This window comes from Berkeleyomyces rouxiae, assembly GCF_048999995.1.
Source record: "Berkeleyomyces rouxiae strain 22BRR77 chromosome Unknown BrBRR77_ptg000002l, whole genome shotgun sequence".
Classification (NCBI taxonomy): Eukaryota; Fungi; Ascomycota; class Sordariomycetes; order Microascales; family Ceratocystidaceae; genus Berkeleyomyces; species Berkeleyomyces rouxiae.
Window position 1 is genome coordinate 3,657,875 of NW_027396492.1, and position 22,239 is coordinate 3,680,113.

The 22,239-nt window shown below is 50.5% G+C and overlaps 3 protein-coding genes across 3 annotated transcripts; 2 read left to right on the forward strand and 1 right to left on the reverse strand.

The window, feature by feature from the left end:
- Positions 1 to 1,238: 1,238 nt before the first annotated feature.
- BROUX77_002592 (uncharacterized protein) lies at positions 1,239 to 6,037 on the forward strand (the record flags this gene model as incomplete). Its single annotated transcript, XM_073747149.1, has 2 exons — positions 1,239 to 2,360; positions 2,654 to 6,037. 2 exons carry the CDS (start codon positions 1,239 to 1,241, stop codon positions 6,035 to 6,037), a joined length of 4,506 nt encoding a protein of 1,501 aa, XP_073607674.1.
- A 335-nt stretch (positions 6,038 to 6,372) lies between these two features.
- On the forward strand, positions 6,373 to 8,449 carry BROUX77_002593 (uncharacterized protein; the record flags this gene model as incomplete). Its single annotated transcript, XM_073747150.1, has 3 exons — positions 6,373 to 6,508; positions 6,654 to 7,204; positions 7,601 to 8,449. 3 exons carry the CDS (start codon positions 6,373 to 6,375, stop codon positions 8,447 to 8,449), a joined length of 1,536 nt encoding a protein of 511 aa, XP_073607675.1.
- A 5,177-nt stretch (positions 8,450 to 13,626) lies between these two features.
- Positions 13,627 to 18,555, reverse strand: BROUX77_002594 (uncharacterized protein; the record flags this gene model as incomplete). Its single annotated transcript, XM_073747151.1, has 1 exon — positions 13,627 to 18,555. One exon carries the CDS (start codon positions 18,553 to 18,555, stop codon positions 13,627 to 13,629), a length of 4,929 nt encoding a protein of 1,642 aa, XP_073607676.1.
- Positions 18,556 to 22,239: the final 3,684 nt, after the last annotated feature.

Sequence of the window (22,239 nt, forward strand, 5' to 3'; positions counted from 1 at the left end):
TATGATGATACGGTTATACCACTTGGTGGTCTGTGTAACCTTGAGGTGTCACTCCGGTTTATCTACTCGGGTGTGGCCGGCTTGCACACTATAGATCATCGCTATTAGGTAACTCGGTACTCTGCAGTTGATGCAGCTTATTCTGAGTTGACTGCTATTCTCGTTCCTTTTGTGTCAACAGCGTTTGAGCGTGGGGCCCACACCTGTTAGGCCGATATCGCTGTAACGCGACATATCGTTGCCTGGGTGTCTTGAGGGATTTTCAGTTCTGCTGCTGCCGTGTTGGTTTATCTCGTGAACTAACATCCGGTTTGATAGTAGCGTCTGGTAACGTTGAGTTACGTATGTCCCCACTTTCGGTTATCTGTGATTTGGTTCTAGCTTGGGAAGATCTCTGTTGTCAGAATCTGCAACGCCTTAAATAGCGTTGCCTTCTGCCCTGTGTGATCAGGTTAACTCTTGCTCCCCAAGCTTAACAATCACATACACCCCTTTTGCCATTCTTCTTTGTATACTAGTTTATAGTATCACTTCTTCGATAGTACCTTCTTCTTTAGTACTATATCTTTAATTATCACTTGTTTCTTGATAGCCTTCATTGCATCAGTACCTTCTGTCGTCTTCGTTACCTCAGTGTTCCTGTGATTGTTTATTCCCTTCCGTGTGTTATAAGATCAATTAGTTGAGTGTGCCTCTTTACCTCAAACCGACCATACGACCTAGAGAGTTCTATCCTCTCCTCCCGGCCGTATATCCGCGCAGGCCTGACTGTCCACCTCTGGAACCTATCATTGTCCTGAGTCGTTGGCTTTCTAGAACCCTAATGGTTTCCTTGGGCCCTATCCGTAATACCCAACCGGCCTTGATCCGAACGCCCGATGACTCACCACGTTTGGGTCAATCAGGTAGGCCTCAGTTGTTCTACCCAGGCAGTATAAAGAGCTGCTGCTCTCTCCTAGTTTTAGTTAGTTCTTTCTTCTTCTCTCCATCGCAATATATCTGTTTCTGCCCTTCTACGTCCTTTTACGACTTGGCCCCTTACATCATATTGCGATCTTCTTTTTCGCTACAGCCCTACAGTTCTACAGTTCTACAGTTCTTTACAGCCACAGGTACAGATACAGCTTTTACAGATTGCATTGCCCCTACAGTTCTCAACAGTCTTATCGTTTATTTTCCCCAAACCCGTTATCAATCTTCATCACACATTATTTTTTACTGTTACACAAACTCTCAACATGAGTGGCCGCACCACCGACGACATGCGGGCCGCTTACGCAAGCTCCCCTGTCCCCAGTGTCGACAGCACTGAGGACAAATATGCTCAACGGTTCGCCAAGCTGGAGAGCAAGTTTGCCAAGATGCTGGCTATGCTGGAGAACCAGAGCGAAGCCGCCCAGCAGGCAGCCGCCCAAACCCAAGCCTCCCAAGCAGCGCTTGCTACCGCCACCGCTGCTGCTGCCGCCGCCGCCTCAGCGACTGGTAACGAGAATGGTCGCGCAAAACTGCGCTACAAGATTCCCTCGCTGAGTTCCACCGAGCCCGAGGAATTTGACGCCTGGTTCGACCAGGTCCTGGAAATATGGCACTGCGAGCGTGGCCATGTGGCCGACCGAGACTTCATCGTCTCGATCTATGCCCAGGCCGAGGGTTTGGCCCGCAGCCGCATGCGGTCAATCAAGACCCGACTAACAGACGACGGCCCCGTTTCCTGCGACCGGTTCCTTCAAGAGCTGCAGGGAGCGTTTGAGGACAAAGTTGCCGTAGATAAGGCACAAGACCAGCTCTCGCGGTTAAAGCAGAGAGGCAGAAGGATCGAGGTCCATCTGCAGGAGTTTGAGGACCTGCTGACCCGCGCCAAAGCTCTGGACGCGGCGGACTCACAGAAGATTAGGTGGCTGAAGGACAGCCTCGACACGCCCATTCGGGAATACGTGGCGAACTCGTTCCCTCCCCGGGTCTTCTCGGAGTACTTAGACCGGGTCGTGTTAGCTGCCGAGGAACTGCGGCAGCGTAAGCTCGATGCCGAGTCGACTTCTGGCCGCCGCTCCGGTTATTACCCGTCCGCCCCCGCTGCCCACCGCCATCCCGACGCCATGGACTGGGAACGAACCCGTCGCGTTGCCCCCCAGCCTACTCGTGCGCCTGCTGCCCGCCGCACTGCCCGCTGGGCGAGCGAAGAGGAACGAGAGAGACGTCGTCGCGCTGGCCTCTGCATCCGCTGTGGCGCCTCAGGTCACTTTGTACGGGAATGCCCCTACGATGTGCCTCCCAACCGGAACGCGCCTCCTGCCCGTGTCCGCGGTGTACACGTGCCCACGCCGCCGCAGCTAGACGATGACCTGGATGCCGATTTCGGTGTCGTACAGTTGCCCACTGCTCAGTCGGAAAACTGAGACCCTCCGGTGACAGTCGCCCCCGGAGGGGTAAGAACAAGAAGGGAACGTCCCCTTTGCTTGTGAGAGGCTCCTTATCTGTTGACGTTGTAATCAACGGCTCTCACAACTCAGTAGCTTTAGTCGATACCGGAAATACAGTCTCCTTGATCATATCCCAGGCCCTCGTGAAACGATTGAAACTACCTTGTTCTGCGCTGCAAACTTCCCTTTCCCTAAAACCTTTTAATGACCAACCTTCTTCTGTGGCCACTCAGGCTGCCCGCTTCGAGCTGGATCTCGGCGGCCTCCGGGAAGAAGTCCTTGCCCTTGTCGTACCCGACATTTATGATGACGAACTTCTTATTGGATACCCGTGGCTGAGCCACCACAACGCCCTAATAGACTGCAACCGGCACCGTTTGGTGCTCCCCCACTTCTCCGTCCCTCGCTCTGTTTCGACCATTCGGAACTTGGACACCCCTACGGAATTGAAAGCTGCACGTGTCAGCAAGATTTTGCACCAGGACTTGAAGGTCTTTGCTGCGAGCATACAGGATATCAACAAAGCATTGGAAAAGTTGGCCCGAGAGAACGAGCCTGTTACAGATGACTGGAAGGAAAAGGTTCCCAGTTGGATAGACCCACAGAATGTTGTTGCTTTTGACCCAGAAGCACTCTACACGCGCCGCCTCCCGCCGCTGCGTCCCGGGATGAACCACGAGATTCATCTAACTGTCCCTGACTCGGAAGCTCCCTGGGGACCACTGTACAGCCTTTCCCACGATGAGTTGATAGTACTGCGCCAAACGTTACTGAACCTACTGAACAAGAAGTTCATTCGAATGAGTAGTTCCACTGCTGCTGCCCCCATCCTGTTCGTCAAGAAACCTGGCGGTGGACTTAGATTCTGCGTGGACTACCGTCTGTTGAACAAGCTGATGAAGAAGGATAGATACCCGTTACCCAACTTCAAGGAAACACTACGCCAAATCAGCCGTTCAAAGTGGTTCACTAAGCTTGACGTCGTTGCAGCGTTCCATAATATCCGTATCGAGCCAGGCCACGAATGGAAGACCGCTTTCCGTACGCGCCTGGGCTCCTTTGAATGGAACGTGATGCCGTTTGGTTTGTCCAATGCTCCTGCCCAATTCCAACGCTTCCTGAATTCCGTATTGCAAGAGTACCTCGACCTGTTTTGTTCTGCTTACGTTGATGACATCCTAGTGTACACCGATGGCTCCCTCGACGAGCACAAGGAACAAGTTAACCACGTCCTAGCCAAGCTCGTGAAGGCCGGACTGACGGTTGACATCGACAAGTGCGAGTTCGGTGTACAAGAAGTCAAGTACCTGGGCTACATCATCAAGCCTGGAAAAGCAACAATGGATCCTGCCAAGGTGCAAGCAGTGAAAGACTGGCCCGTACCCAGTTCCAAGAAAGAGCTCCGTGGCTTCCTAGGATTTGCCAATTTTTACCGCCCGTTCATCAAGAACTTTGCCGAAGTAGCCGTCCCTCTCACTTCACTGACTGGTCACCTAGTTCCCTTCGTCTGGTCTCCAGAATGCCAAGCTGCCTTCTCGTCACTCAAAGATCTCTTCTGTGCTTCGCCCGTCTTGCGCCTCTTCGACCACTCTCTGCCAACAACTGTCGAAGCTGACTCTTCAGGCTACAGCACTGGAGCTGTCCTATTGCAGCAGCATCCAGATGGCCTGTTTCCATGTGCCTACATCAGCCAGAAGCTGTCTCCTGCCGAGTCCAACTATGAGATCCATGACAAAGAAATGTTGGCAATTGTCCGAGCCCTGAAAGAGTGGAGAGGAGAGTTACGTGGCGCCCAGGGACCCATCCGAGTGTTAACAGACCACAAGAACTTGTTGCATTTTACCTCTGCGCAACAGTTAACAGAGAGGCAAGCTCGTTGGGCTAACCTGCTAAGCGAGTTTGACCTAACACTGGAACACCGTCCCGGGAAACTGTCCCCACTGCCCGATGCTCTCTCCCGTCTTCACATGCCTTCAGGTCCCGATGATCCCCGCCTACAAGCTCGCAACCAACAGCTCCTCCAGTGTTTGCCCGACGGTGCCCTGAAAGTCAGATCTGCTCGCGTTACACTGCCATCCCCGTTCCGTAAGGAAGCCCTCAGTACACTGTGGGAACAAGCATTGTCAGCCGACTCTGACTATGCGGCAGCATGCGCAGTGGTTGCCTCTCAGGCGCCCAAATGGCCAGACAGCTTGAAGACTAATTGGCGAGTGTCACTGTCCGAATGCTCATTGGACTCCGAAGGTCGACTGCGATACAGATCAAGATTGTGGGTACCCCAGTGGGAACCTCTGAGGACAGCCTTGCTACAAGAGATTCACGATTCCGTGACACTAGTCCACCCCGGCCAAAGAATCATGTGTCAGGAAGTTTCCAAGACTTACTTCTGGCCGCACTACACAGCGGATGTCAAACGGTTCTGCCGCAACTGCGAAATCTGCGGTAGCACGAACGTCATGCGCCAGCTCAAGCAAGGTCTCCTGAAGCCCCTTCCGGTACCTGACCGCATCTGGCGTGACATTGGCATAGATCTGATTGGCCCTCTCCCGCCGTGCAAGAAGGAAGGAAAAGTCTACAAGCACGTCATGACGGTGGTGGACCATCTGTCCAAGGGTGTCATCCTTATAGCCTGCCGCAGCCTGGATATCGAGTATCTTGCCAGCCGTTTCTTGGAAGTCTACTACCCTCGCCATGGTCTTCCTAACAGCATTGCTTCTGACCGCCAATTTGCCAACATGTTCTGGAAACGACTCTGTACCACCCTGAAGATCGATCGTCGTCTGTCCACCGCTTACCACCCACAGACCAACGGGGCCACTGAGAGGACAAATGCTGAGGTGAAGACAAAGATGGCCAAACTCCTACACGACCGCTCAGACTGGCTAGACTGCCTGCCAATTGTGGAGTTTGCCCTGAACGCAGCCCCAGCGGCTTCAACAGAGACGTCCCCGTTCACGTTGTCCCACGGCTATAGTCCTGACTTGGTTGAGCTGCAGCCCGACGCCATTGCCCCCCTAGCAGCCCCCGTTGCAGCCAACACGAGTCCCATAGCTCAAGCAACAAGAATCCTGAAGAGCTTGGCAGACCACACGGATTGGGCCAAAGCCTCTCTCAGCGCCGCCAAGTCTGCTATGGAGGAACAGTCGAACAGACACAGACAACCACATCGACGTTTCCAGCCCGGCGACTGGGTTTGGTTGGCAAAAAGCTCCCATACTGTGCAGCAAGAAGGCCCAGGCAAGCGACTCCGGCCAAGATACCAGAAGCTCCAGGTCTTAGAGGCTGTAGGCTCCCACAGCTACCGTCTTGACCTGAAGGGTGCCAGAGGACACGACGTGTTTCATGCCGACAGATTGAAATACCACCCGAACGACCCTTGGCCCTCACAAGACCCGCACGTATCGAGCCCCGGACCAGTCGAGATCGATGGCTTTGAGGAATACGAAGTCGAGAAGATCCTGGAACACCGGCCAGCCACGAGAGACGAACCAGCCCAGTACTTGGTGAAATGGGTTGGTTGGCGAGATCCCACTTGGGAACCTACAGAGGCGCTGGAAGAAACGGCTGCTTTAGAAGAATTCTTGCGAGCGCAGGAGACTGCCGACGTTGAGGTGTGAGTGCCGTGGCGAGAGGACTGCTTGAGTCCGAAGTTTGATTGAAGGAGCTGCGAGTTCCACGGTTGTTGCACAGGGTCTATTTCCCTTTCCTTTGACATTTTTTTTGTTTCTCCACTGTCTGTTCCACTCCTTGTTCGTTCTGTTGTCGTTTACCGATGATTAGTTGCTTGTTGTTTGCTATTCCCTTTGTTGTTTTCAGTTGGTGTCCACCTTCCTGTTGTTTTCTTTTTTTGTGTTACACGGCCATGGGAGGATGGGAAGAAAGAGAAGGAGGCTGATGTTAGGGTCTGGGAGACCCGGGTCAAGGCTTTGCCTGATTGCCCGAGTTGAAGCCGATGTGGCTTGAGCAACGGTGGTTCGAGTGTCGGTGGTCCGAGTCCGCAAAGGCCCGACTACTGACGGTCCGAATACAAGTGGCCCAACCGGCCTTGATCCGAACGCCCGATGACTCACCACGTTTGGGTCAATCAGGTAGGCCTCAGTTGTTCTACCCAGGCAGTATAAAGAGCTGCTGCTCTCTCCTAGTTTTAGTTAGTTCTTTCTTCTTCTCTCCATCGCAATATATCTGTTTCTGCCCTTCTACGTCCTTTTACGACTTGGCCCCTTACACTTTCAGAGTATGATTTCCAACTGGAGTTTCGAGCAGGAGTCAAGAACGGAAAGCCCGATGCGTTGAGTCGACGAGAGCAGGACACCCCCCAGGGCGAGGATGATGAGCGACTCAAATCTCGAATCATGAAGCTAGTCAAGGATCACTGGCTTCCCGAAGCAACGACAGTAGCTCTGTCCCCGGCGGAGATCGTTCAGAGAACCGACATTGTCCCCCACGGAGACCAGATATTTTCGCAGCAAGATTTACAGCGCCTGTGGGACGAAGCAAAGACGAAGGACAGCGATTTCCACGAAATGTACAAGGCTCTAGCGACCGCAGAGAGAAGTTTTCCCCCGACACTGACCAAGAAGGTGGCTATATCCATAGCCGAATGTGAATTCGACAACCGAGGCGCCCTTGTATATCGACAGAAGCTTTTTATACCAGACTGGGAGCCCCTACGGACAGCGTTGATTCAGAGTACACATGATTCACACGTTACTGGCCACCCGGGACGAGACGGCACGCTTGCCATTCTATCACGCGACTTCTTCTGGCCCGGTATTTCGAGAGATGTACGTCGCTTCTGTGCGAACTGCGACGTGTGCGGAAGATCCAAAGTTTGGCGAGAACGGAAGAAAGGACTACTGCGACCACTGCCGATACCGGAAAGACCACATTCAGAGCTGGGAATCGATTTCATGACTGAACTGCCGGCACGGAAGCCCGGCGACCCGAGATACCTGATGGTGATTGTCGACAGATTGACAGGAGCTGTGACCCTTGAAGCGATGACAACAATGACCGCGACACATTGCGCCGAGAGATTCTTGCAATGTCACTGGAAGTATCACGGCTTCCCACACGCCCTCACGTCAGACAGAGGAACCAACTGGACGAGCGAATTTTGGAGCAGCCTATGTCGTTTAACCAGCATCGAGAGAAGACTATCCACGGGATTCCATCCCCAGACAGACGGAGCCACGGAACGGATGAACCAGGAAGTGTTGGCGTACATGAGAGCGTTCGTTACCTATTCCCAGTACGACTGGCCGGAACTGTTGCCTGCCGCAATGTTAGCCATCAACAACCGCAATACGTCCATGGGGGTGAGCCCGTTTTTCCTCACCCACGGCTACCATGTGGACACGATCGAGCAAGTCCAACCGGAAGAGTCGCCGAAGACACTGGAACAGCAAGACGCCGAGAGATTCGTTGAGAGATTCCGTGAAGGCTGGGAGTTGGCACAAGCCGCCATGGCGTCACGACAGCAAGAAATGGAGAATCAGGCCAACAAGTCACGCAGCAGCCAAGAGCGTTTCGAAGTAGGCGACCTAGTGTGGCTCAAGCTAAAGAACATTTCGACACCCCAGATTTCCAAGAAAATGTCGTGGGTCAACGCCAAATACCGAGTGACGAAAGTCGTATCTCCCCACGTTGTCGAGCTTGATGTGCCTACGAATATCTACCCGAAGTTCCATGTCGACCTGATCAAGAGAGCAGCCGGGAATCCACTCCCCTCCCAAAAGACCGACGACACGCAACCCCCCGCGCTCGAAGAGAACGAATATGGAGAGCCTGAATACTTGGTCGAGCGAATCTTGAGAAGCCGCCGGAGACGCGTAGGAAGAGGCTACCGCAGAGAGGTACTTGTCAAATGGGCAGGGTATGCAGAGCCAGACTGGAGACCGCGAGCCGACTTTGAGGAGACGGAAGCACTGGAGACTTTCGAAGCCGAGTTTGGAGATGAGGATGACGTTGGAGAGCCACAGACTGGCGCTATGACAGGCCCCCGCACACGGATGAGAGGAGGGGGGTAATGTTACGGGTCGTGGACCCGACGTTGGATCATCTTTGGGCTGATCCATGTTGACCCACTTTTTGTGTGATTTGAAGTTGGGTCCACTTTCGGGTTAGGGTTTGTGGACCCACTTTTAGTCGACCAGGGTGCGACCCACTTTTTGTGTCACAGGGGTCGGGACCCACTTTTATGTGCACGGGTGTTGCTCCACTTTTATTGTACAGGGGTCATAGGGCTGGTTGCCCTGGTGGGGCGCACAACTGGATTGTCGAACGCCTATAAAGCAGAGCCAGTTCCCCCATCTTTAGTTTGGATTTTCTTCTTCCTTTTCTTTCTTTTCTTCCCTATGTTAAAGATAATAAACAGCATTGGACCTAACTATGAGTTTTCTCCGTACTTAGACAACCCGTCACAACGTGGTGCCCAGGAACGCTTCGAAGTGGGTGACCTTGTATGGTTAAAACTCAAAAATATCAGCACTCCGCAACTGTTGAAGAAGCTTGCTTGGGCCAATGCCAAGTACCGCGTCACGAAAGTGGTTTCTGTCATGAATAGCTATCCTGACACTGCTCATGCTAAGGGTTATGCATGAGACCTACCCCACTCTTCTTTTCCACAACGCCGAAGGTCGGCGACTGTCATGAATAGCTATCCTGACACTGCTCATGCTAAGGGTTATGCATGAGACCTACCCCACTCTTCTTTTCCACAACGCCGAAGGTCGGCGACCTATGAAGATGCGCTTATGGCACAGGTTGGTCTGTGTAGATCGTGAGTTGATCAACGGATATGAGGTTGTCGTGGGATGTGCTGAGCACGGGTGCTCTGATAGACGTTGTTCTGCTGCTGCGGAGTTTTCTTGTTGCAATTGCCATTGCGTGCTTAGGTGGGGGTTGTTATCTGGTTCGATTGTTACGAACCTGTTACGTCTTGTTTACACGAGACTTATCTTTTGTTCGTAGTTAGATGTTGATTGTTTCTAGCTTGGGAAGACAGAGTTTTGTCAGGAGCGCCGACAACATAAATATCGTCGTCTCCTGCCCTGAGTTGATCAGGTTTACTCTTGTTCTCCAAGCTTAACAATCACATGCACTTGCTTACCTTCTTCTTCTTCTTTATACCATTCTGTTCTTGCTTTCTTTGCAGTTCAACCTTTCTTCTTCTTTGAAGTGTGTGATTGTTCCTCCTCCTTCCTCTTTGTACCGCTCTATTCTCAGAATAGCCATCTAAGTTGTGTGTTGCCTCTTCATCTCAACCGACCATACGTCTTAGCACTCTGTCTAACTGACGTCTTCCTCCACAGGCCCGACTGTCCACCTCAGGAACTGTCATGAATAGCCATTCTTGCCATTGCCATTGCATAGGGTTATGCCTGGCACCTTACCCCGCTTCCGTTGTGTCACGCTAATGTTCCAAGGACGTATGATGATACGGTTATACCACTTGGTGGTCTGTGTAACCTTGAGGTGTCACTCCGGTTTATCTACTCGGGTGTGGCCGGCTTGCACACTATAGATCATCGCTATTAGGTAACTCGGTACTCTGCAGTTGATGCAGCTTATTCTGAGTTGACTGCTATTCTCGTTCCTTTTGTGTCAACAGCGTTTGAGCGTGGGGCCCACACCTGTTAGGCCGATATCGCTGTAACGCGACATATCGTTGCCTGGGTGTCTTGAGGGATTTTCAGTTCTGCTGCTGCCGTGTTGGTTTATCTCGTGAACTAACATCCGGTTTGATAGTAGCGTCTGGTAACGTTGAGTTACGTATGTCCCCACTTTCGGTTATCTGTGATTTGGTTCTAGCTTGGGAAGATCTCTGTTGTCAGAATCTGCAACGCCTTAAATAGCGTTGCCTTCTGCCCTGTGTGATCAGGTTAACTCTTGCTCCCCAAGCTTAACAATCACATACACCCCTTTTGCCATTCTTCTTTGTATACTAGTTTATAGTATCACTTCTTCGATAGTACCTTCTTCTTTAGTACTATATCTTTAATTATCACTTGTTTCTTGATAGCCTTCATTGCATCAGTACCTTCTGTCGTCTTCGTTACCTCAGTGTTCCTGTGATTGTTTATTCCCTTCCGTGTGTTATAAGATCAATTAGTTGAGTGTGCCTCTTTACCTCAAACCGACCATACGACCTAGAGAGTTCTATCCTCTCCTCCCGGCCGTATATCCGCGCAGGCCTGACTGTCCACCTCTGGAACCTATCATTGTCCTGAGTCGTTGGCTTTCTAGAACCCTAATGGTTTCCTTGGGCCCTATCCGTAATATTTTGTTAAGCTTCATTTAAAGACTCACACATTCTTCCAACTCTTTGTTATTCTTTAGCACACCTTATTCTTCTTTTCGTTCCGGCTCTCGACTACGGCCGATATCCCGTCTTCCTATGATCATACTAGCGCTGCTGTTGTTACACAACCTTCTTCGTCCGCTAGTCATAACTCGGCTCTTTCTGGTTCTTAGTTGATTCCATTTCTCAATCTACTTCTCTTCTTCTGTGGACAGTCAGTTGATGGCACTGTCTCTGTCCCAGCTCCTTTAATTTCGTTGAAGCACTTTGTTCCTCTAGGCTAATGTCGTCTCAAGCTTTGCGTTCCACTGCAAGCAATGAGAACCGGCGGGCTCACCGCACTACCGCTGAGCAGGTTCTCGATCCTGTTGATCAGGATGACCTACGGCTAGAACAAGTGCACAAGCGATATCCCGAATGCAGTTCGGACAGTTATTATGATTTGCGTCCGGTGTTCTTGCGGGATGGTGTACCTTCAACCACCTCTTGTCAAGACGCAGGTCATGCTGTTAATCTTGTCTCGACTGCCGAACATATCAATACTCTTCCGTCTGATGATGCACATCTAAATTTGCAACTTGTCAAGCAAAACCTGGATGGCATGCTCACACGTGGCTTCATTGCCCCTACTTCTTCAGTGTTGGCTTCTCCGATTCTTTGTCCTCGGGAACCAGGCAGTGTACGATCTTCTGTTGATTTACGGGCGGTCAACTACCTTATTTTATAAGCTGTTCATTTGGTCCCGCATCAACCAGTCGTTACAACTTGCCACATCTGAACGGGGGTTTCCAGAAAGCCATGTCTACCAGCTATGCACCTTTTGGCTTGCAGCAATGATGTTGCCAACTCCCAGATTACTTTGAGTTACAACATGGTACCTGAGTGTATAAAGTGTTGTTGTTGAGTTTACTCACACACCTGCCATTGTGCCAAAGCATGTTATTGAGTTCTTGTGGGATTTCTTGGACAGTTTATGTCTGTTTTTAGACCTCTGTGTCTGTATTTCTTGGCCTTTGTCTTGCCTAATTGTTTTGACTCCTGTTGGGTCTATTTATATGATATCAGCAGCTAGTGTCTGTTCTTTGCTGAGCTCGTTGGTTCTACGAACAGCTCGTGTCTGTTCTTTGGGTTGACACCTCTTAATGCCTCTTCCTTGTGACACCGTGTGTCCATCGGCGACTGCTTTTTTTGTGTCTCTTCTTTGACCACTATGGTGCTTGCGTTTGACCCCTGCTGGGTTATAATTGCCGACAGCTCGTGTCTGTCCGGGTATTGATAGTTTATATCTACTCGCTTTGCTGACAGCCCGTGTCTGTCTGGGTATTGACAGTTGCTGTCTACTCGCTTTGTTAACAGCTCGCTTCTGTCCCACTTCTTGACAGTTATGTCTAGTCTTCGTGCCACAGTTGTGTCTAATGCGTTAGGCCACTGTTCGGACTATTTTCTTTCGGCTGTTGTTGTGTCTACTTACGACCACTATACGTCTACTTCTTGTGACATGTTCTGTGTCCTCTACTTTGGACAGCTCTCTTGCCTGTTACTTTCTTCGACTCTGTTACGTCTACTTGCGACTACTCTATGTCTCCTTTCTGCGACCTCTTTGTGTCTTCACTTGGGCCTACTCTCTGCCTCTCTCTTTTGGACAATATCTTGTTGTTTTTCTTCTCGTTAAAAGAAACACGATGTCCCTCTTCGAAGTCCTGCCTATGGTGGTGCAGGCCAGTCTTGTATCTTGTGCTGAAATACTGCCAAGTTTGACAAGCTGACTTTACCAATTTCTTGTTTTCCCCTTTCACCAATACTCTTTACGGATCCTGCACGTCTTTGTTTCCATGCTGTCTGTTGTCATATACCAATTACCCGATCGATGATGAGTCCCCATTACACATGTTAGTCTATTCTCCCACAACCGGAATCGTGTTCGTTTACATCCATCGAACCATGTCCCAGGGGGTTCTTAGCTATTGTGGAGGCGATTATGTCGCGGCGATTGATGATTGTGCCAACTGAGTAGCCACTCTGGTGTACACTTGTTACCAGAACTTGGTAGTTCTCAGGGGACCTTCTGCATCTTGCAGGCAACAGATTTATGGGCTATGGAACTGAGCGATTGTTGTTTGTTATAACCTACAGGCCTGGCTCTTACTTCTATGACCAATGCCATAACTAGGGAGGACAACAAGGTTGAAAAACCTTTGCCTTTGCGGGTACTGAGCTGCGTTCTCAACTTATTCCCACTTAAGATCCTTGGTGCTGCCCCTCGGTTGATGAGGTTGCCTTTCGTTATTCCCATTCTTTTTTACCTTCCTCTTGTCTGTGGACACGAGGCCCTTACGAAGTTGTCGTTGCACTTCAAGGCCTTGTTTTATGTTGATCAGATGTACAAGCTTTCATGCTAGGGATTCCGTTGATCCCCTATACGTCACGATGTTGTTGGTGCATCGAGATCTACAATTCTTGCCTGCGGAGTCATGCTGTGTCTAGACCCGTATGGTTGGCTTATTCCTTGTGACGGGTTGTCTAAGTACGGAGAAAACTCATAGTTAGGTCCAATGCTGTTTATTATCTTTAACATAGGGAAGAAAAGAAAGAAAAGGAAGAAGAAAATCTAAACTAAAGATGGGGGAACTGGCTCTGCTTTATAGGCATTCAGGAATCCAGTTGTGTGGGCCCCACCAGGGCAACCAGCCCTATGACCCCTGTACAATAAAAGTGGGGCATCATCCCTGTACACAAAAGTGTGTCCCGACCCACTTGACACAAAAAGTGGGTCGCACCCTGGTCGACTAAAAGTGGGTCCACAAACCCTAACCCGAAAGTGGACCCAACTTCAAATCACACAAAAAGTGGGTCAACATGGATCAGCCCAAAGATGATCCAACGTCGGGTCCACGACCCGTAACATTACCCCCCTCCTCTCATCCGTGTGCGGGGGCCTGTCATAGCGCCAGTCTGTGGCTCTCCAACGTCATCCTCATCTCCAAACTCGGCTTCGAAAGTCTCCAGTGCTTCCGTCTCCTCAAAGTCGGCTCGCGGTCTCCAGTCTGGCTCTGCATACCCTGCCCATTTGACAAGTACCTCTCTGCGGTAGCCTCTTCCTACGCGTCTCCGGCGGCTTCTCAAGATTCGCTCGACCAAGTATTCAGGCTCTCCATATTCGTTCTCTTCGAGCGCGGGGGGTTGCGTGTCGTCGGTCTTTTGGGAGGGGAGTGGATTCCCGGCTGCTCTCTTGATCAGGTCGACATGGAACTTCGGGTAGATATTCGTAGGCACATCAAGCTCGACAACGTGGGGAGATACGACTTTCGTCACTCGGTATTTGGCGTTGACCCACGACATTTTCTTGGAAATCTGGGGTGTCGAAATGTTCTTTAGCTTGAGCCACACTAGGTCGCCTACTTCGAAACGTTCTTGGCTGCTGCGTGACTTGTTGGCCTGATTCTCCATTTCTTGCTGTCGTGACGCCATGGCGGCTTGTGCCAACTCCCAGCCTTCACGGAATCTCTCAATGAATCTCTCGGCGTCTTGCTGTTCCAGTGTCTTCGGCGACTCTTCCGGTTGGACTTGCTCGATCGTGTCCACATGGTAGCCGTGGGTGAGGAAAAACGGGCTCACCCCCATGGACGTATTGCGGTTGTTGATGGCTAACATTGCGGCAGGCAACAGTTCCGGCCAGTCGTACTGGGAATAGGTAACGAACGCTCTCATGTACGCCAACACTTCCTGGTTCATCCGTTCCGTGGCTCCGTCTGTCTGGGGATGGAATCCCGTGGATAGTCTTCTCTCGATGCTGGTTAAACGACATAGGCTGCTCCAAAATTCGCTCGTCCAGTTGGTTCCTCTGTCTGACGTGAGGGCGTGTGGGAAGCCGTGATACTTCCAGTGACATTGCAAGAATCTCTCGGCGCAATGTGTCGCGGTCATTGTTGTCATCGCTTCAAGGGTCACAGCTCCTGTCAATCTGTCGACAATCACCATCAGGTATCTCGGGTCGCCGGGCTTCCGTGCCGGCAGTTCAGTCATGAAATCGATTCCCAGCTCTGAATGTGGTCTTTCCGGTATCGGCAGTGGTCGTAGTAGTCCTTTCTTCCGTTCTCGCCAAACTTTGGATCTTCCGCACACGTCGCAGTTCGCACAGAAGCGACGTACATCTCTCGAAATACCGGGCCAGAAGAAGTCGCGTGATAGAATGGCAAGCGTGCCGTCTCGTCCCGGGTGGCCAGTAACGTGTGAATCATGTGTACTCTGAATCAACGCTGTCCGTAGGGGCTCCCAGTCTGGTATAAAAAGCTTCTGTCGATATACAAGGGCGCCTCGGTTGTCGAATTCACATTCGGCTATGGATATAGCCACCTTCTTGGTCAGTGTCGGGGGAAAACTTCTCTCTGCGGTCGCTAGAGCCTTGTACATTTCGTGGAAATCGCTGTCCTTCGTCTTTGCTTCGTCCCACAGGCGCTGTAAATCTTGCTGCGAAAATATCTGGTCTCCGTGGGGGACAATGTCGGTTCTCTGAACGATCTCCGCCGGGGACAGAGCTACTGTCGTTGCTTCGGGAAGCCAGTGATCCTTGACTAGCTTCATGATTCGAGATTTGAGTCGCTCATCATCCTCGCCCTGGGGGGTGTCCTGCTCTCGTCGACTCAACGCATCGGGCTTTCCGTTCTTGACTCCTGCTCGAAACTCCAGTTGGAAATCATACTCTGAAAGTGTCTGTGACCACCGAACCTGTCTCTCCGATAGCTTGCGCGTTGTCATGAAATATTGAAGATTCCTGTGGTCGGTAAGAATCTTAAACGGGGCTCCAAGACTCTTTAGTTCGCCTCTCCATTCTTCAAGACACTTTATGACAGCCAACAACTCTTTATCATGGATCTCGTAGTTGACTTCGGCGGGGCTCAGCTTCTTTGAGAAAAATGCAACGGGGCGGAGGCTTCCAGTCTCGTCGACCTGCGACAGCGTACCTCCCAGTGCCCATCCTGAGCAGTCGCACTCTACTATTGTAGGCCGTTCTTCATCCCACATTGCTAGCACGGGGGCTCTCATGAAGTCGTTCTTCAGCTTCTCAAAGGCTTGATTTTCTGTCTTGCTCCACTTCCACGGCTCTTCTTTCTTCGTAAGTCGAACTAGCGGCGCTGCAACTTCGCTGAATAACGGGATAAATTGGCGGTAAAAATTCGCAAAGCCAAGAAAACTGCGGACGCTTTTCACATTCGTCGGAGGCTGCCACTCGCGGATTGCAGCCACTTTAGCGGGATCAACTTTTATCCCCTCTCCGGCCTGGATGATAAAGCCCAGGTACTTCGTCTCGGTCACTGCAAACTCGCACTTGTTCAGGTCTAAACGTAGACCAGCATCGCCCAATCTCTCCAACACAAGGTTCACTTTTCTCATGTGGTCCTTGTGACTTCCGTCGGTGTAAATTAGTACATCGTCAAGGTACGCGGAACAAAAGTCGTCCAAATAGTCGCGGAGCGTGCTGTTGATGTATCGTTGAAACGTGGCGGGTGCTCCGGATAGTCCAAAGGGCGTAACTAGCCACTCGTATAGGCCGAACCTGGTCCGGAAAGCGGTTTTCCATTCGTCGCCTTCTGTGATTCGTATCTTGTGAAACGCGGCGCGGACATCGACCTTGGTAAAATAGCGTGCCTTGGCTAGCGCTCTCAGAGTTTCACTGATTAGCGGCAGCGGGTAACGATCTTTCTCGGTTATGTCGTTCAGTGCTCGATAGTCCACGCAGAATCGCAGACCGCCTCCGGGTTTCCGAACAAACAGGACAGGGGCGCCTCCGGGGGAGCTGCTAGCGCGAATCCATCCCTTGTCTAAGTGGTCTGCGAGCGTCTTGCGCAGAACCAATAATTCATCTCTCGACATGTTGTACAGGGGGCCCCATGGGACCTCTTTGTCTCGTCCTTGTTCGTCTTTCTTCATCTTTATAGCGTGGTCGATGCCTGGTCGGTTGGGCGGTAAATCTCCTTCGCCATCGTCTAGGAAGATCGGTGCTAAATGCTTGAGTTCCTGCGGGAGTCTCTCGGAAATCTGTTCTCTTGTGAGGCGGGCTTTCACTTCGAGGGCCTTGTTGATGTCTTGAATGGAGGCCGAAAACACTTGTAGCTTCTGTTTGCTCTTCCTTCCTCGTCGAATCTCTGCGGCAAAAACTGCTGCCATCACCATGCTTGCTTTGGGGGCGCCAGCGTGCGCTTCACGCCAGCCTTTCTCTCGGACAATAAGTCGGTCTCCTTGATCCTTGAAGGTAATCATTCGCTCTTTCGCGGAGTACACGACGTCGTTCTTCTCCATCCAGGGCTTTCCCAGGATCATGTCGTAGGCTAAATTCGGTATCACGTAACCGTAGACTCTCTCTTTGCGACCGTCGATATCAATGTCGCACACTGCAATTTCTGAAATCCATCTCTTCTTCGTGTCGTTTTCTGCAAGTAGTAGCTCTCTTCTCTTCACGGGGATACGCTGGAGACCCCGTCGCTTGACTAAACCTTCGTCAAATGCTGATGTTACCAAGCATCCAGTGTCGAGCAGTGCGTCACAATAAAAGAAGTTGTTGACGAAAGTCTCGATCAAAAACGGTGTGGAATGCATGTGGTTGACTGCATCAGCATGGACGATGTTGGTGCCGGTTCTCTTCTTGCGTCTTCTCTTCTTTAAACTCAGGGGCCGAAATTCGTCTGGGTCTACTCTTGTGTCCGCATCGTGTGGAACACTCTCGATAATCTCGTCCATCGGCTCTGAAACTTCTGGAATCATTGCATGGTTCATTCTCGCTGGTCGACGACTCGGGGCAAACTTCGGGCAGTCAAGAGACCGGTGGCCCGTGGCAAGGCAACGGAAACAGGCGTTGCCAGACTTTGCTTTCTCTTTTTCATCTGCAGATCTCCAAGGTGCACGGGGTTTGACGGGACGGGTGCGTTGGCATTCATTGCTCGGGAGCGGCGTGTGGAAGGCGTTGACACTCATTGTCACGTGTTCTTCATCATTGTCGGGGTGCGGTTGCTGGTCCACGACGCTCGGGGTTACAACTTTGGCGGACATTGTTTCTGCTTTCGTCTGGCTGTACCACGTCAAAGTCTTCGACGGGTCCTTGGAACTATATCCTGGTAGCGCTTCCACTCGTCCCGCTACTCTCTTTACTTTCTCAACCCATCTTGGGTAGTCGTCGTTGGGGAGGTTTTTGACTGTGAGGTATACCTGAAGTGTCGAGTTTATGGCGGAGTTCAGGTGTAAAATCTTAACGCGGTCGGGCCAGTCCAAACCTCCACATAAGCCAACTTGGTGCTCGAAATCTTGTAGGAAAGACACAAAACTCTGGTGACTTCCCATCTGTATAGCGCAGAGCTTCTGGCCTGCCTTCTGGATCGCGTCCTTGTCTTCAAACTGGTCGTTGATGTGCTGAAGAAAACTCTTCCAATCCCAATTGTGTATGGCGCCATCGGTGAACCATTGTTCTACTCTCGCTTGTTGCTCAGCGTGAATACTCATGAAAATGCTGAGACAAATTGCTTGGGAAGACCCGATGACGTGAGCTGCGATTTGCGCGCGGACCTTCAACTGTTTAAAATATCTGGGGAAGGACAAAAGCTTTCCATCCCACTCTGGCCACGGTGCGTTGTAGCGGTGGTTAATCATCGGTTGTGAAGGTGGTAGGGCAAGTGCAGGCGCGGGAGGAGCCGGGGCTTGTAGTTTCGCGTGGTTCTGTAGTATCATCTGGACTATTGCGAGTTGCTGAGGCGTAAATACCTCTAATCCTGGGGTATTGGTGGGCTGCTCCTGTTGGGAGTCGCGGGGTAGCCCGGACAGAACATCTTCTGACTTGTCGTTCATCGTTAAAGTATGCTATCTCACGGCAGGCTTCTAAGAGAACATAAGGGGTAATGAAGCTTCCTCACAAGCTTCTAAGATAACAAGGGGTAGTGAAGCTTCCTCACAAGCTTCTAAGATAAAAAAAATGTGATGTTAAAGATAATATGTGACGGGTTGTCTAAGTACGGAGAAAACTCATAGTTAGGTCCAATGCTGTTTATTATCTTTAACATAGGGAAGAAAAGAAAGAAAAGGAAGAAGAAAATCTAAACTAAAGATGGGGGAACTGGCTCTGCTTTATAGGCATTCAGGAATCCAGTTGTGTGGGCCCCACCAGGGCAACCAGCCCTATGACCCCTGTACAATAAAAGTGGGGCATCATCCCTGTACACAAAAGTGTGTCCCGACCCACTTGACACAAAAAGTGGGTCGCACCCTGGTCGACTAAAAGTGGGTCCACAAACCCTAACCCGAAAGTGGACCCAACTTCAAATCACACAAAAAGTGGGTCAACATGGATCAGCCCAAAGATGATCCAACGTCGGGTCCACGACCCGTAACATTCCTTCTGTTCCGATTCTGCAAAGCCCGGTGGACTTCCGTGTCCCTAGATGCCCGGCTTCCTTTTGCGAATTCTCCGACTTGATTCTAGTCTAGGATGTGGCGATCTTAGTACTGCTGTGGAAATCAGTCATTTAAAAGGAGCATACTGTCATGAATAGCCATTCTTGCCATTGCCATTGCATAGGGTTATGCCTGGCACCTTACCCCGCTTCCGTTGTGTCACGCTAATGTTCCAAGGACGTATGATGATACGGTTATACCACTTGGTGGTCTGTGTAACCTTGAGGTGTCACTCCGGTTTATCTACTCGGGTGTGGCCGGCTTGCACACTATAGATCATCGCTATTAGGTAACTCGGTACTCTGCAGTTGATGCAGCTTATTCTGAGTTGACTGCTATTCTCGTTCCTTTTGTGTCAACAGCGTTTGAGCGTGGGGCCCACACCTGTTAGGCCGATATCGCTGTAACGCGACATATCGTTGCCTGGGTGTCTTGAGGGATTTTCAGTTCTGCTGCTGCCGTGTTGGTTTATCTCGTGAACTAACATCCGGTTTGATAGTAGCGTCTGGTAACGTTGAGTTACGTATGTCCCCACTTTCGGTTATCTGTGATTTGGTTCTAGCTTGGGAAGATCTCTGTTGTCAGAATCTGCAACGCCTTAAATAGCGTTGCCTTCTGCCCTGTGTGATCAGGTTAACTCTTGCTCCCCAAGCTTAACAATCACATACACCCCTTTTGCCATTCTTCTTTGTATACTAGTTTATAGTATCACTTCTTCGATAGTACCTTCTTCTTTAGTACTATATCTTTAATTATCACTTGTTTCTTGATAGCCTTCATTGCATCAGTACCTTCTGTCGTCTTCGTTACCTCAGTGTTCCTGTGATTGTTTATTCCCTTCCGTGTGTTATAAGATCAATTAGTTGAGTGTGCCTCTTTACCTCAAACCGACCATACGACCTAGAGAGTTCTATCCTCTCCTCCCGGCCGTATATCCGCGCAGGCCTGACTGTCCACCTCTGGAACCTATCATTGTCCTGAGTCGTTGGCTTTCTAGAACCCTAATGGTTTCCTTGGGCCCTATCCGTAATAGGAACCTATCATTGTCCCGAGTCGTTGGCTGTACCCGGAACCCTAATCCTTTCTTCGGGCCCTATCCGTAATAGTTTCTCCCCATGTGGTCGAGCTTGATGTACCAACAAACATCCATCCCCGCTTCCATGTCGACCTCCTTAAACGAGCACCGAACAACCCGTTGCCCTCCCAAGAAACAGACGATGCCCAGCCTCCACACATTGAAGAGAACGACTACGGCGAGCCTGAATTTTTGGTCGAACAAATCCTGAGAAGTCGACGAAGACGCATTGGAAGGGGATTTCGAAGAGAACTACTGGTTAAATGGGTTGGATACGCAGAGCCCGATTGGAGACCACGAGCCGACTTTGAGGAGACTGAAGCACTGGACGCCTTTGAAGCGAAGTTTGGAGACGACGATGACGTTGGTGAACCAGAAGCCGGTGCGAGGACAGGGCCGCCCACACAGAGGAGAAGAGGGGGGTAATGTTACGGGTTGAGAACCCGTGGTTGGATCAGACAGAGCTGATCCAGTGCTTTCGAATGCAGGTCGTTTCACCGAATTTGGACAAGGTTTCGGATGAACTTCGGCAACTCTTCGGAGGCTTCGGAGAGCTCGGACCGGGTCGGACTTGAGGTCCGTGGGTAGGATTCGCCTAATCCGGCAGGATGCAAAAAGGTCCGAAGTGTTCCGAGGGAAACTGAGGGATTCCGACGGGATCGGAGTTAACCTCGAGTTATCGCCGAAAACTCGGACATAAGGAGCTCACGGAGGGATATTGAGCCGATCGGGAACTTGCATGTGTAAGCACAAAAATGTCTATATAGTAGACCCAAATCCGCTGTTTAGTTTAGTCTTTCTTCTACCTTTTTCTCTCCATCAAAAGATAATAAACAGCATTCTGGTCATAACTGCAAGACTCTCTTGTACTTAGTGAACCGCTCACACTAACTTTGCAATTTGTCAAGCACAATCTGGATGGCATGCTCACACGTGGCTTCATTGCTCCTGCTTCTTCAGTGTTGGCTTCTCCGGTTCTTTGTCCTCGGGAACCAGGCAGTGTACGATCTTCTGTTGATTTACGGGCGGTCAACTACCTTATTTTATAAGCTGTTCCTTTGGTCCCGCATCAACTAGTCGTTACAACTTGCCACATCTGAACGGGGGTTTTCAGAAAGCCATGTCTACCAGCTATGCACCTTTTGGCTTGCAGCAATGATGTTGCCAACTCCCAGATTACTTTGAGTTACAACATGGTACCTGAGTGTATAAAGTGTTGTTGTTGAGTTTATTCACACACCTGCCATTGTGCCAAAGCATGTTATTGAGTTCTTGTGGGATTTCTTGGACAGTTTATGTCTGTTTTTAGACCTCTGTGTCTGTATTTCTTGGCCTTTGTCTTGCCTAATTGTTTTGACTCCTGTTGGGTCTATTTATATGATATCAGCAGCTAGTGTCTGTTCTTTGCTGAGCTCGTTGGTTCTACGAACAGCTCGTGTCTGTTCTTTGGGTTGACACCTCTTAATGCCTCTTCCTTGTGACACCGTGTGTCCATCGGCGACTGCTTTTTTGTGTCTCTTCTTTGACCACTATGGTGCTTGCGTTTGACCCCTGCTGGGTTATAATTGCCGACAGCTCGTGTCTGTCCGGGTATTGATAGTTTATATCTACTCGCATTGCTGCCAGCCCGTGTCTGTCTGGGTATTGACAGTTGCTGTCTACTCGCTTTGTTAACAGCTCGCTTCTGTCCCACTTCTTGACAGTTATGTCTAGTCTTCGTGCCACAGTTGTGTCTAATGCGTTAGGCCACTGTTCGGACTATTTTCTTTCGGCTGTTGTTGTGTCTACTTACGACCACTATACGTCTACTTCTTGTGACATGTTCTGTGTCCTCTACTTTGGACAGCTCTCTTGCCTGTTACTTTCTTCGACTTTGTTACGTCTACTTGCGACTACTCTATGTCTCCTTTCTTCGACCTCTTTGTGTCTTCACTTGGGCCTACTCTCTGCCTCTCTCTTTTGGACAATATCTTGTTGTTTTCTTCTCGTTAAAAGAAACACGATGT